General features: G+C 39.0%; 1 protein-coding gene across 4 annotated transcripts in view; it reads right to left on the reverse strand.

Moving 5' to 3' along the window:
• Window positions 1-1,958: 1,958 nt before the first annotated feature.
• Window positions 1,959-14,862, reverse strand: part of tox3 (TOX high mobility group box family member 3) — a 134,685-nt gene continuing 121,781 nt past the window's right edge. For 3 of the 4 annotated variants that reach the window (XM_068049912.1, XM_068049913.1, XM_068049910.1), the window contains 3 exons: window positions 13,158-13,238; window positions 8,010-8,789; window positions 1,959-2,043 (listed from right to left, as the gene is read on the reverse strand). In XM_068049912.1, coding sequence (XP_067906013.1) covers window positions 2,011-2,043; window positions 8,010-8,789; window positions 13,158-13,238 — 894 coding nt within the window. In that variant the 3' untranslated portion in view covers window positions 1,959-2,010. Of the gene's footprint in view, window positions 2,044-7,783; window positions 8,790-13,157; window positions 13,239-14,862 lie in introns of those variants that run through there. The other variant, XM_068049911.1, reaches the window with a different exon arrangement.

Consider the following 14,862-nt stretch of genomic DNA (forward strand, 5'->3'; position numbering starts at 1 on the left):
ACTGTTTATTCTTAGAAACTTCTGAACACCTTCATCCAGCACAGCCAGCTCCATCACACCATGGCAAGTTGCTGTGGTGAAATGTCAGTAGCGGCACATAATCATTGGTGGGTGGATAGGATTTTTGACTTTCATGCAAAACTGGCATACAGTCATCAGAGCTGCCATGCCACCTGCCCTCAGACGGGATGTCCGCAACACTTCCAGACTCGGGCCTTATTTGAGTGGAGCTGACGAGATGCGGGCACCAATGGACAGCCAATGCAGCTTTCTGGTTGTGCAATGTTGGGAAATCAGGTAGTTCTTGTGCTGAACTGGTCGGCAGGTCGGGCCTGCGGGCAAGTCATTCCAGGAGGGGGAAAGCACGGGCTGACAATCAGCTGCAGTACTTTTGCAGGGACAGGAAGAGTATCTCTTCTCCCCGCAAAAATTCCCACAAAAAAAATTTGTGGGCCTTTTCTAGAGCACACTGCCTGGTACAAATGGGTAGAGGCCATGCAGCAGTTTTGGATCTGTATCCCTTAATATCCTTGCTTAACAAGGCGAGGCTGGTATTACTGCATTATAAAACCCATTTGTAAAGTAATGCTGGTGGAGTGGGAATGGCACTGAGGACTTTCCCTCCCAATATACTTTATGGCTTTTTATCATAAAATCTTTTGACAGATTTTTACTTTGGTTGAACTCAGGGACTGTCTCAGAGTGCTTGGTTAGACTTCTGATGTGACAGTGGCTTTTTTGACCTTGTAAACATTCAGCTTGCCCAGCTCTTGTGTATTCTGGTGGGTTCAGTTGTCCTACATGGGTTGTGACACATCAGTCATTGTAATACCCTGAGGTATTATGTGGAAAAATGGGCAATGTGCTGCTATCCACAATGGGAAATTTATCTTTCACATGGTTCATGACACAGTCTCTAAAGTATTTTCATGTCACTTTTTATTACAGCGAAAATAAAGGAAATTAAAAGATCAGTTACAATAGAGAAAGAAAACATTTGTTTCTGAATGAAGAAACACATACGTCAGCTATAATTTTTCAATAATTAAATCTTAAATAAGACCACAAATTTTAAGACAAAAAATTTAAATACAAACCAAAGTAAAAATATCGAACATGATTGATTTTGGTTTACAGGCTATTTCGCTAGCCATCCCTAACTTGACGACTGCATTAAAGAGGAGCTTTTTTAAAGCATTTGGCTTTATACACAGAACTCTCCTTTAAAGGAGGCACAGTTAAATTGAACACACTATGCTAAGAAATTGCCATACAAAAAGCAATCCTACAATGCAGTACATAGTAAAATAACTCTTTTTGGTTGCAGAACAAATAGATGAAACTAACAGTGGAAATGATATTATTATATGGGCACCACACCGTTGCTTATTACATGATGAACCTGGTTTCATGAGAACTTAGAAAATAATTACATCTGAGAAACCAACATTCTTAAACTTGGTCATTGTGTACAATTTGTAAAATGGAAACACTTAGTGAGCAAAAAATCCTAAACTCCCCTTTAACCCATTAAAAAGCAATCAAGCTATTGTAAAGAAAAATGTAGTTAGCATTCCATTTAAGTAATATGCTTCACTCAGTACCTTATGTCTCAACTGGTCACAATGACATCACTGTCATAAAAGAAAAGTACTTCTTCCATCTGAGTCTTCTCAAAGTATTCAGCAATCATGCAGAGGCATGTCATTTACTAAAAGCCATGCCCTTTAAGTTCATGTCAAACAAAATAATCATCTGAAGCTACATTACACAATGTAAAATGGCTAGCTCTCCAGGCACTGGCAGAAATGGCAGGTGGGCCTAAAGAAAGTCTGTACAGCCTGTCACTGGAAAGCCTTCTGAAGTCTGTGCCCATGTAGTTACAAGGAAACAAAGCATGTCAGCCTGCCTTTCAGAACATCTTCTTGGCAGTCTGTCTGACAAATGCTAAGTTTTGGCTGCAAAACATCGATGGCAAATCTTCACTTCACAGAAGCAGTACTGCTCTGATTACGAGAGGCAACCCACGCCATGAAGATATTCCTACAGAAGACACAAGATTTTAACCTCACTGCTATTGCACTTAATCTGAAGCAACATTACAGAAAAATTTGCAGTATTGTAATATGTACTCCAAGGCCAGGTAGTTGATTAAACTCCAATTTTCTTTCTCTGCCAATCAATTGTAACATGAGAATGAAAATGCGATTTGAGCAAAGGGTTGAAATTAGATTTTAGTGACAACATGCATCTTAACCTTTATCAGATCAGAATTTGCAAGAAATATTTCAGAGAAAAAAATATTAGATAAGGTGCATGTTGACAGATTTGCCTCTCCATCTTACCGCAATCTCATTAGCCATCTTATAATTTTAAATCTGCAAACAAGATGTTTGTAACTGGGGGAAATAACACAGAGGCTAAACATGTCAAATACTCTTTTCAGTGGAATGCTCTGTAATTTTTCAACACCCTGTTCACATGTTGATGTTTTAAAGCAAATAAGCTGGCAGTAAGACTCAACCAGTAGTAGTAAATAGGAATTACATGAGAAACACTACATTTTTCAAAATACATCGAGGCTTTAAATGGGAGTCACTGTTCAATAAAACATCACAAAATGTAAAATAGCTTTTTTTTAAAAAAAAGCAAAGCATAACACCCAGCCCCAATTTTTTTGCTTCTGCTTGTTGTCTCCACATTTCTTACTCTATCACTGACAGGGAGAAATACAAAGACTGAACACCAGCACATGTATCACTACTTACATTGCTTAAAAATAAGATATGCAGAAAATATCAGCATCCAAATAATTTTAAATATTGACGCATTTGTAAGTACCACTCAAGAGGTCGGATATTTATATATTTTTATTCAGAGTTACAACAAAAAGGAACAATTAAACGACACAATAAACTAATAGCTGGAGTTCATGCTCACACCAAGACAGAATGAGAGACCTTTAGATTCATAAACAGCTGCAGTGACCCTGTGTACCACAGTGCATCACAAATACATCACAGTTTACTGTTTGTATTACTGCACTGGCTGAAGCAAACATTTTTAACATTTCCAAAACCCATCAGACTAATCAGTGGTCATCGATGTGTCCTATATAATGCATCAGCTGTGAATATCTACGGTATCCTCCATCCATTCTAAACTGTCCAGATCAGTAGACTTCCAGCTTTAAAAAGCAATGTTTAGCCACAATGATCCATGCTTCATCAATGAAGAACATCTGTTTTTACATTCAGAAGATATATCTTCCTGTACATTACTATACTTGATGGGATAATCAGTGTTTGATCTCTTCTAAATTGACAGTGATTGATGCCTGAGATCAAGTTTAGCATAATGAAAACGGATATACTAAGACGAGTACGTACAGTCATGTGCAAAACAAAATCAAAAGTATTGCCAAATTTTTGTTTCCAGTCACAAATGGACTTCCACCAAAAGTATCAGTTAAATATTAACTACCACTGCAGATACTAATGTTTTGCAAATGGAGAGATTTTTATTTACATTTGTGTGTACTGCTTGCACAGGAATCAATTTTGCTTTGTGTGTCTTGAAAGATACATTTTTATTTAGATAATGTAACTAATCTGTTAAAACAGGTATATGTGAAATGTTACCTGCAGTGGTTAACTACACACTCGCTGCTACAGTATTCATTATCCCACTCCACGCTCTGGATTGGTGGATTTGTGCAGCCAGTCCTCATGCATCGTATTGGAGTGGTAGCACCCACAGGAGCTGGTGGGGAAGAGCTGATGATAGGCTGGACTTCAGACGGAGGTGGTGAAAAGGTCTGGAAGTAGTTAAAAACTATTTAAATAGGTGAATCTTTTCTAATTAATCCAATGTTTAAATGGTTCTGTGGTGGACAGCAAAAAGCCGGAGAACTTATCTATCTCTGCAGTGCTCAATCAAGATGTAAATGTCATAGAATAAGCATCAACAGTTGGCAAGGAATAATGATACTAACTCTTCCTGCAGTGATTAACTAGGGGTCCCTATAAGGTGTTTTCAGTCCTAATAGCTTGCCTTCATATACTGAATGTGAAATTGCACCCTTGCTCCAGCCTCATGGTAAGCACAGTGTATACACAATGAAAGAGAATAAAGAAAATAGCCAGTCTACGTTCTGAATACTGTCTAAGGTCAAGCACTAAACCTTATACATAGTAACAGGACCCACAATCATTCTTTTCAAGGGAGTGATTGACCTGTGGATACAGGAATGAAGAAAATCATACTTACTTTGGCTTCCAACAGACAAGGACAGGCAAGGATTGCATACAAATTAGAGAGGCAAAACACTTCACAGCAAAAGAGGGGTCATTTTAGGCAATGCCATCTCAAAAAAGCATTATATTCTGAGAACTTGTCCTTGTGAGTTCCACACAATATTTGGTGATTACAATTCAAATTAAAAATGAGTAAAACTACAATTTTGCATGCTTTAATCTTAGAATTTAATTGGACAACAGTATGTGGTTCAAGTACACTATCCTGCCTCTGCATTTTCACAGAGCAGTATTGCACTGGAAAACTGGGTGGAGACACTTTCTGAATCACAATCTATGTATCTTTGTTACATGCAAAATAATTACGAAATGACTAACAAAAGCAAAAACACACACTCAGATATATTCCTGCCTCCTTCCTTTATCTGATACTACATTACGACAATACCATGTTTCCATGGAAACAAACAGATAGTCTGTATTGAAAGAAAACAATGATAGATTACATGTACATGTGGTGTCATATCCAATTAAGTCAAATTGACTGTGTACTGCACTATACTCCTGCCCGCATGGCAGATCAATAAATATGGGTTAAATCCAACAAAGTTCTCTATTTTTTCCCATCCCTACCTACTAAGTCCAAGACAGATCATGCTACTCTGATCCAAGCACTGCTGCTAAGGGGGCAGGTGGTGCATAGACACCATTCAATCGTGGCCTATTCAGTCCAAACTACTCTAACACTCTATTCATGCATAGCAAAACACCATCTGGTCCTATTTTCCCTCCAGCAATCACAGCTGACCAAAAACGATGATAACAGCTGTTACAAAACAAAAGCCAAACAAAGGGGCAAGAAAGGTTATACTCAAGTCCAGTACTGAAAACTACTCCATGAAGTGGGTAATAGAAAGAAGCCTTTCAAATGCTTAAAGACTATTCAATGGAGCAAGGCAGAAGACACTGGTTAAACCTGAGATATTTAATCCATCTGTCTAGAAATACTGCAAACATCAATGGGTCAGGTGATAATGGCTGACTGAAATTATGTTGCATACAGTCACCACGGTTGTTGTGCTCTAAGGTAGTGATTAATGACCTAGTGTCAGCTATAATTAAAACTTTTTGTGTTCATTCAACTAATGTCAAAACTGTTTAATGGGAATGATGATACAGCTCTCCACCTACATGGGAAAGAGCATAATGTGTTGTCTTGCTGCATTCCATGAAAACAAATAGAATTATTTAAACCTCATTGAGATAAAAAAGCCTAAAACTCATCTTATTCTTTTATGTGATTGTGCATTTTAAAATCTAAAATATTTGTGCCATGAATAGGCAACGAAGGAATAGAAAATTTGTGTTCATGCAAGTGAGATATCACATAATAGTTTTACATTGGAGGTGGCTAATTCCCTAGGGTAGAATGAGTCACGCAAACTTTAATTTCTGAAATAGCCAAAAATAAACATAAATTAAAATATGAATCATATTACTCTTTTGTCAAAAGAAAAAATGTAATTATACCTGACAATAAAATACAAAAGCTGATTTGTGCTGAATTATCTTTATACAGCAACATTGCCTAATTCATATTAATTTTCTGATAGCAGATGAAATGTAAATTGCAGGAGATAATTTCCACACACAAAAGCTTTCTCTTCTTCCCATCTAATTTATTCCAAGCAATGGATTTAAGAATTTAATCAGATATACACCACCACACTATTAAATATTTGTACCCAAGGATCAAAATGCTGAACAGTTGCAGAGCACAGGAGAAATTCATGTTTCTCTATCAGTAAAACAATGTCGTCCAGGCTCAACACAATACCTGCTATTTTGTGAGTGCTCATTATTTTAATTTCTGTTTATAACTAATAGCTGGTAGCTATGGACACATATTCTAGCATGTCCCTGGTGTGTATTGGGATTCCAGTCATGCATGACACTTGCTGTTTTTAATTTTCATTTTATCATCAGCAGTTTAAGGTTGTTGCCAGCGCTAATTTGCAATTTTAACCAGACTTCTTCACTATAGCTTCTGACAGGACAGATGCTGTAATTAATCACTGGAGACAGCTGGGGATGGCAGCCATGCTGTTCCAGAAAACATTACGATGCAGCCTCATTTCTGAAGCACTTGGATGAGAAACGAAATAATGTGAACTGCTAATTCCATCTGTGCGCAAGCAGTATGCACAAAGGTGCTCAGTACCTTTCTCTCAATGTTATTTATACAAATTACAGGTTCATTTACTAGTGAGAAATTAGATAACTGATAAGATCGTGCACCACTACAATCTATTTACAAGAACACACAATCCAATGCAATGGATGTTATTTCTTTAATACATTTTCTTAGATTCTTGTTAGCATTTCTATATGTTTGTATATGCATTTATTAAGCTCCTTTAATGCCAATTTTGGGTGCAGGATGATGGGTTACAGAAGCAGTGTGTTACACTCGGATGTTTTATGGATGACTATGTGAGGAGGACTATCAAAAATACTTGTATCCAATATTATGCAAGGGAGTTCAATGCAAAACTATAGTCAGTGAAACACGAGGCACGTGCAACTCCAATTGGTGAGAGATTCTGATTCATTTCCTGCTTCATGTTAAATTAAATTAATTTCAGAATCTTTATTCTATTTAACAATGGTCACTGGAGATAGGAGAGCAGATATATTTGCAAAACAGCATAGAGGTACATAGAGTGTAATTGCACTTTCCTGATTGTCATCCAATTGTGGAATAAGGTAATCAGTGTGTTATCTACTGGGTTCATTTCAGGAGTGTGAAAGGACCATCAATACCAATGAATTATGAAGGCTTTTCTCAAGAATGAACTAAACCCAGTAAGATTTACTTATTCTATGGACTTTAAACAGGATCAAATAAAGTCTTTTTTCTCCCAGTAATACATTTGTTGATTTCCCTACAAGGAAAGATCAATACCCATGGATGATAATCTTGTGAATTCTGGTCCCTTTCTGATTGTTAGCTGGCATCACTTGAGTGGTGTACTTGGCATTGAGAGCTTACATTGTCTATCTATGCAAGGTTAATTTTAATTTCAGTGCTGTGATGTATTGGTGTGGTAGAATTGTGAAAATGATATTAATTCCTATAGATTAAAAAACAAATATGGAATGTGACAATTAATATAATTGAATTCACAATCCATAACTATACAGTATCATTTACTAGATGTCACCAATTAAACTAAAGGCTTTTTTTAGTTAATGTAAATCTTTCCTTCCTGATCTACTGCAGTGTTTTTTTGACAAATGTATCTATTCTCTGTTAAATATTTAAATATAACTATACCAATTACCACACATTTTTTTAATGTTATGACTTTTATTTAAACAATCTGTGGATTACTGTTTTACATTTTCTTCAAAGAAATATAAGGGAATGTGTCATTGTAGAAAATGTATTTTATACATAGTACAGAATGAAGCTAAAAATGCTCAGCTTCACATTTTAATCAACAATAAACTCAATGAGTGCATAATTGACTTTTTAAAATCCATGTTGGGATCAGTTTACCACAAGACAAAGAGCATCTTGAAGTACATTTTTATTTATTTATAACAAACAGTCTGAGGTCATTAATACACCAGATTCATCAATCTATCAAATATTATCCAGCTCCCACTTTAAGAATATTCGTCATGTCAACTTAAAATGACACGTCACCTTGTTTCACTGGGAACTTTCCATTTTTAAAAGTTACTGACCTGTGGCAATACTTGGGTCTGGGCCTGGGTTTGTAGTGGAGATTGCTGTTGTTGCTGGGCTGGCTGTGGACTTGACCGTGTGGGGACTGGAGAAGTGATCTGTGAGGCCACCACTGATTGCGAGGTAACAGGGGAATGCTGAGGTGGTGAGTGCTGAGGCGGGTGCTGCTGTTGCAGCTGCTGGATTTGTTGTTTCTGCATGTGCTGTAGCTGCATTTGCTGTAATTGCTGCTGAATCTGCTGCTGTTGCAACTGCTGCTGTAGCTGCTGCTGCATGTGCTGCTGAATTTGCTGTTGGTGCATTTGATGATGCATCTGCTGTTGCTGCATTTGATGCTGTTGCATTTGGTGTTGATGCTGCTGTATTTGCTGATGCTGCATTTGCTGTTGCATTTGTTGCTGCATTTGATGCTGCTGAAAGTGTTGCAATTGATGCTGTTGCATCTGTTGTATCTGGTGTTGCTGAGGCTGCAATGGAGGGCTTAGCTGGGGTGAAGGTGGAGTGGGGACCATGGTGGTGCCCATGGAGGTCCCCATGGGTGTGGCAATGTTTGTTGACATGTTTGGTGCTATAGTAACGGATGTCACCAGCTGATTGCCTTGCAGGGGCAACCTCATTGGTTTGGGGGCTATTGCCCTTGGCAGTGTCTGGGTTGAGGCTGAGACAGATGCATGCTGGGAAAGTGATGGATTCATAAGAAGGGAAGTTGAAAGACTAGTCGATGCCAAAGTCTGCTGAACAGAACGCATGGTCTGTGCTTCAGCTGATTCTGCAGCAGCCTGTGGAGAGAACAAAATGTTGGAACCTTAAACTAAGTAATGGACTAGGACTGTTATAAAATACTCTAAATTCGTGTGTAATAATGAGAATGCTTTTTAAGGAAAAGTTAATAGCAAAATTCTGTATAGTCAGGGTAATTAGCTACAGTTTCTCCCCACTCTTTCAAAAATATTCCTCATCATTGGTGGCAGTTTATTTATTTTATCATTTATTCAGAGATACAGCACTGAAACAGGCCCTTCGGCCCACTGAGTCTGTGCCGACCAACAACCACCCATTTATATTAACCCTACTGTAATCCCATATGCCCTACCACCTACCTACACTAGGGGCAATTTATAACAGCCAATTTACCTATCACCTGCAAGTCTTTGATGGTGGGAGGAAACTGGAGCACCTGGAGGAAACCCACACAGACACAGGGAGAACTTGCAAACTCCACACAGACAATACCCAGAATTGAACCCGGGTCCCTGGAGCTGTGAGGCTGCGGTGCTAACCACTGCGCCACTGTGCCGCCCAACAGTCAAATTGTCATGGACTGCCTTTTCCTTTTTCATTTCTGATGATTATTTGTTACGTATCATAACATCATAATGTAAGAATCAGAGACTTAAAACAAGGAAAGCCCACTATTCTAAATGATTGGTTCCTACACCCAAAGATAAGCAGTGGGCACGTTTCAAGGGGATTTCCTCAGCTGAAATCATCCCATTTTATTTGTTCTAGTCTTTACCAAACAAAATAGAGATATATAAATGGGAAGAAGGGCTTGGCAAGATCAACTTGGATTAGCTCTGGGTAAATGCTTCTGAATGTATTTAACTATTTTGCCTTTTAATTCAGGAAGATTGGATATAAACATGTTATCATACTTGTGCAGTGGAATGCAGTGAAACAGTTACAATCAGTTCTTGAGCACATTATGGATGTGGCTAGTCATCTGGTAACTTGATATTGTTGATCATTATCATGTTACTGTGAAGGAAAATAACTCAACCATTCATGTAATAAAAAAGCAGTAATGAAAAATCAGATAATATCAATAGTATGCTGTGATAAATATCAATTAGAGCAAATTTAAAATAATCAGGAAGTGGAATGATATGTATCCACAAACATGCCGAAGACAAATAAGATACTTTTGATTTTTTTATTGACATAAAAGATGTGGTAGTTAATCAATTGCCTCTTATCTTTAAACAACAGGTGCTGATGAAACAATACTGAGAAAATGCCAAGATTACTGGGATAACTATTTGGAAATGACCTTATTTTTAATGTGCTCATTCATGAAAAAAGTAATAATAAATTTTGGGTAATATAAATGTATAATATTAAATAAGATATTTTTTAAAAACCTTTGATAATGAAAGATTAAGACAAATGACTTGAAAGAACTCATGTTGATTCCTTGCTTATTCCTCCAGTGCATTTGCTTCCAACCATTGTATTCATAAATGTAACATTTTCCCAACTACCAAACAATGGATACTTTGATATTAGTTGTAAATTTCTCTCAAATAGTTTGACGAAACTCTATACACTGAAAAATAAGTTAAACCAGCATGTTGCATCCAAGATAAGCTGGGTTTCAAGTAGGATAATTAGCATATTAAGAGGATTGCTAACCAGGGAATTTTGAATGTAAAGAAATGAAAACAAGAGTCTCTCAATTTCCCACCATCTCTGTAACATTGCTGACTCTCCCCATTTCTTTGAAAATGTATTTAAAAGAACTATTATGAATTAGTAGCCTCCTCTGCAAGGTCTCTAGATCTCAGAATCCCTCTACCAGTGATCCAAGCTCCCAGGATTTGGCCCAGTCTCACAGTATTTATTTTCCAATATTCCTGGAACTCTTTAACTCTCCAACCCAGATAATGTAGTAGACCTTCAAAATATTGCTAGACTCTAAAATCCCATTCCAATCTTGTCAGACTCAAGATCCCCTTCCCAGTGTTCCTAGATCAGTGGATATTGATCAGATCTGTATAACACAGTGTCATAATGTAGCAGTAACTGAACCCCCATTAGCGTCCTGTATATAGAAGGAAAGAAAGAACTTGAAATTATATAGCACCGTTCACGATCTCTGGACATCCGAAATGCTGCACAGGGACTGAAGTAATTGTGAAGCATAGCCACAATGCAAGAAATGTGGTAGCCAATTTTGTGGAAAGCAAGGTCCCACAAACAGCAATGAGATAATGAGTAGATAAACTGTTTGAGTGAAATTGATTGAGGGATAAATATATTGGCGATCTCCCTTGCACTTCTTTGAATACGGTCATGGGATCATTTAAGTCCACTTGAGAAGGCAGATGAGAGTCTCAGTTTAAGGTCTCATCTTAAAGACAATGTAGCAATCTTTTAGTACTCATTGTGGTGTCAGCTGAGAATATGTGTTCAAACCTCAGCAGTGGACTTGAACACATAACCTATTGACTCAGATCCAAAAGTGCTACCATAACATATCAGGCTGGATTTTGTGCTAGAGGCGGGGCTCCCGGCACTGGGCCAAAAAGGCAGGGGGGAACCTGCCTCTGCTTTTTCTTCCCCCACACCATCCACCACCCCCTCCCCCTACCCACCCACGCTGGAGCACTCCTTGTGTCTTTTTGAGTCAAAGTTTTAGGAGGCATTCTTTAAAGTAACGACCACTGCCAGTACTGCAGAGGCCTTGGACCCAGGCCCAGCGGTGGAACCCCGGAACAAAGGTAGGTGACGCAGAGTCATCGGGGCCAGTCTAGAAGGCCCCGGAGGAGGGGGGCTAGATGTTGGTCATGGGGAGGGGGATCCCACGGGTAACGTTGTTCCCAGTGAGGGTCCCTCTGTGGGCTACAAATTGCCCATGGAGGAGGGAACGCCCCCCACCCCCAAGTCCATAGGGAGGGTGCCTCACTTTGCAAGGCATCCTCCCTGTGCAGTGGAGGCCTCCCCCCTTAATAGGCCACTTAAGGACTTCAATTGGCCTCTGTGCAGGAAGGTCAGCATCGGCCTATCCCACCCCCGGGAAGATCGATGGGTGATGGGGAGGCGACGGACCCTCTGTCCCGCCAACTGTTGCGATTCTTCATGTTCCCCCCACCTCCGACCCCACCTTGGTGGGCCCGAAAAATCCTGGCCATCATGTGTAATGAAGGCCCTCACCTGCCAAGGATGAGGCACATTAATTTCACCACATGGACATTAAACTTCAAATTGTTGCTGGGAAGAAAAGAGGGCCTATTACAAGGAATTGCCAGGCCCCTAGCCGGAAAGACATTTTTGTATATTAACGGACAGTACTTGAAAGAACAAAGGGGCTATTCCCTGCTCCAATTTAACCCACAATGGACCTTTGATCACCAGATATTGTGTGTAGAGGAGACATTCCAAGGTCTGCTAGGACAAGACAATCCACAAGGGCCAGGGCTGGTTAGGTGAGCTGGTCACGTGACTAACTGGCTGCTGCAGGTTTTTTTGAACTTGCTACAGAGAATTTGAACTTAGAAAGCTCTGTGCACCTGGATTGAAAAGACCTCCTCTCCTCCTGTCTGCTCCCATCTCTTTCTCACCAGCTTTGGAATCCATTGAAGACACATGAACCCCAAGAGAGAAAAGGTTTCAGAAAAATACTGGGCCCCAACAAAAACCAAGATCAACCTTCAAAAGGACTCTACAGAGATCTCGAAGAACCATAACAAACTCTTCAGATATTGCCTCAAACTTCGCCAACTTTATTTTTCTTCTACTCTTTTCTGTCTCTATTTGCATGTGTGTGTTGCATGTGTATGCTAGCATGGGCGCATCGTGTATCCATGGGTGTCAACTGAATTAGAGTTTAAGTTTCAAAAAAATTTCACCTTTCTTCTTTAAACCCAAGAAAGCCTGTCTGCGCTCATTTCTTTGCCTTATAATTGGAAAGCGGTGAACAAGGATTCACCAAAGGGGAGCTCAAAACACAGTATGTTTAAAAAAATAAAACCCTGTTACAGAAAGACCAGGTGAAAGCTAAAAGGGAACGCTAGACCTCTTTCTCACCTGGTCGTAACACATGTGTATGCTCAATTTTGTTTTCAAAAAGTATATTTTGTCCCTTAGATTTGAGAGATGGTGAGAGACACAGGTTATTGCAGCAACTTATTCTGACAGTTGACAAATGATGAAACGCAGAAGCTTTTTTTCCATAAATCCAATATGTGCTGCACACATTTTTGTCACTCACTTTATGTTCTAACTTGTGATATAAAACCAAGTTCTGTTATGTGATTTGTGAAGGTTTAATTAAGTTTGACTCCAGCAGTAACCCACTACCCAGCATGAACTGCAGAACCCAGCATAAGCAAACAGACCACGTTCAACATGGACTTTTAGAAGATTACCTTTGAAACAAGGCTGGCTCGGTATGCAGCAAGTGCTTTTAGATATTCTTTTTTGGCAGCTTCTGTTTTTCTTTTATACACCTATATTCAAGAACAGATATTCTCAAGGTTAAAATGCTTGTACATTTATTAAGCTTGTACATTTATGACTTTTGCAAAAATAAAATGCAGCAGATTATTTTATTTATCAATGTGTAGCAATTTTATAGCATTTGATTATGAAAAGATTTTTACTTCTGTAACTTTCACATTTTTAATGAAAACCTCCATGTTTAATAATAATGATTTGCATTTACATATCATCTTTAATGTAAAATAGGTCCCAAGGAATGGAAATAGACAGGGAAATGGTCGCTAAGTCTAAAGGGAGTGATTAGGAGGGTATCCAAATGCCTGGTTAAAAGGATGGTTTTTGAGAGGCTTTTAAAAGAGAAAAGTGGAGAGGTGATGAGGTTAGAAAGGGAGTTGCAGAGAGTGGAGATGAAGGCTCTGCCATTAATAGTAGGGCAAAGGAGAGGGCAAGGGTGGGGAACAGCCAAAAGTACAGAGCCAGAGGACTCAACGTGTGTGTGTGTGTGTGTGTGTGTGTGTGTGTGTGTGTGTGTGTGTGTGTGTGTGTGTGTGTGTGTGTGTGTGTGTGTAGGTGGCAGTTTGGGAGGGAGGTGGGGTTATAAGGCTGGAGAAATGTTGAACAGGAGAAGCTTGACAATAAGGACTAGGAGTTTAAATTAAATATACGCAGGGACAGAAAGACAGTGAAGGTCAATGAGGGTGGGGGTTAGAATTTAGTATGGGTGAGCTCCTGGCCAGCTGTGTTAAAGGCAAATTGAGTTTGTGGATGGTGGAGGACAGGAAACTAGAAAGAAGGCATTGAATCTAGATGTTCTTGCTGTCAGATAGGGAAGGGGACAAGTTTCACCTTTGTGGAATTATTGATACTTAATCAAATGCAAGTGTAGCACTGTGTGCTTGACACCTTAAAATAGCTGGCACTTTTGAGCAGAGCTACGTGTCAAAAGAAATATCCCTTAGAAATTGGAAGAAAATTAGTAAAACACAGAATGGAAATAGAAGAGAATAAGGAATAAGGAAGAGAAACTAAGAGGGGATAAAACAAGAAAAAAGAATCAGGCAAAACACTAGAGAAGGAAATAAAGAAAAGGGATGAAAAGAAAATAAAGAAGGAAAGAGAACATAACATAAGAACATACGAAATAGGAGCAGGAGTAGACCATTCAGTCTTTCGAGCCTGCTCTGCCATTCAATACTTTTGTATGATCGCCATAAGTGTGATGTCTCTTTAAGAGCTCAGTATGTGAATGAGCTAAGTACCAGGATGCAGTCAAATGACTACAAGTCAGAGTCACTCTGCAACTGTAACATCTAGAGGAGGACTCTGTAAATAGTTTGCTCTGTACTGTATATACTTGTTTAGCTGTTAATAAGCCTCTTTGAGATCTTCAGCATAACTGGACTCCACGCATCTCATTTATGTTGCATCGGACAACATAAGGACCTCATTATATGGTGGCAGCTGTGCTGAAAACATAAGATCTAAGCTTGAAGGCCACAGGTAAAACAGTGTTGAAAACGATCCTTCCTACAGCTAAAAGAGAGCTGATTCAAAAGAAATAATGGCCCAAAAAGTGGAAAGAAAAAAAGAACTTACCTCCAGCAGTAGAAGACAGAGCACAGCATGACAGGC

Source organism: Heterodontus francisci, chromosome 17 (assembly GCF_036365525.1).
Source record: "Heterodontus francisci isolate sHetFra1 chromosome 17, sHetFra1.hap1, whole genome shotgun sequence".
Taxonomy (NCBI): Eukaryota; Metazoa; Chordata; class Chondrichthyes; order Heterodontiformes; family Heterodontidae; genus Heterodontus; species Heterodontus francisci.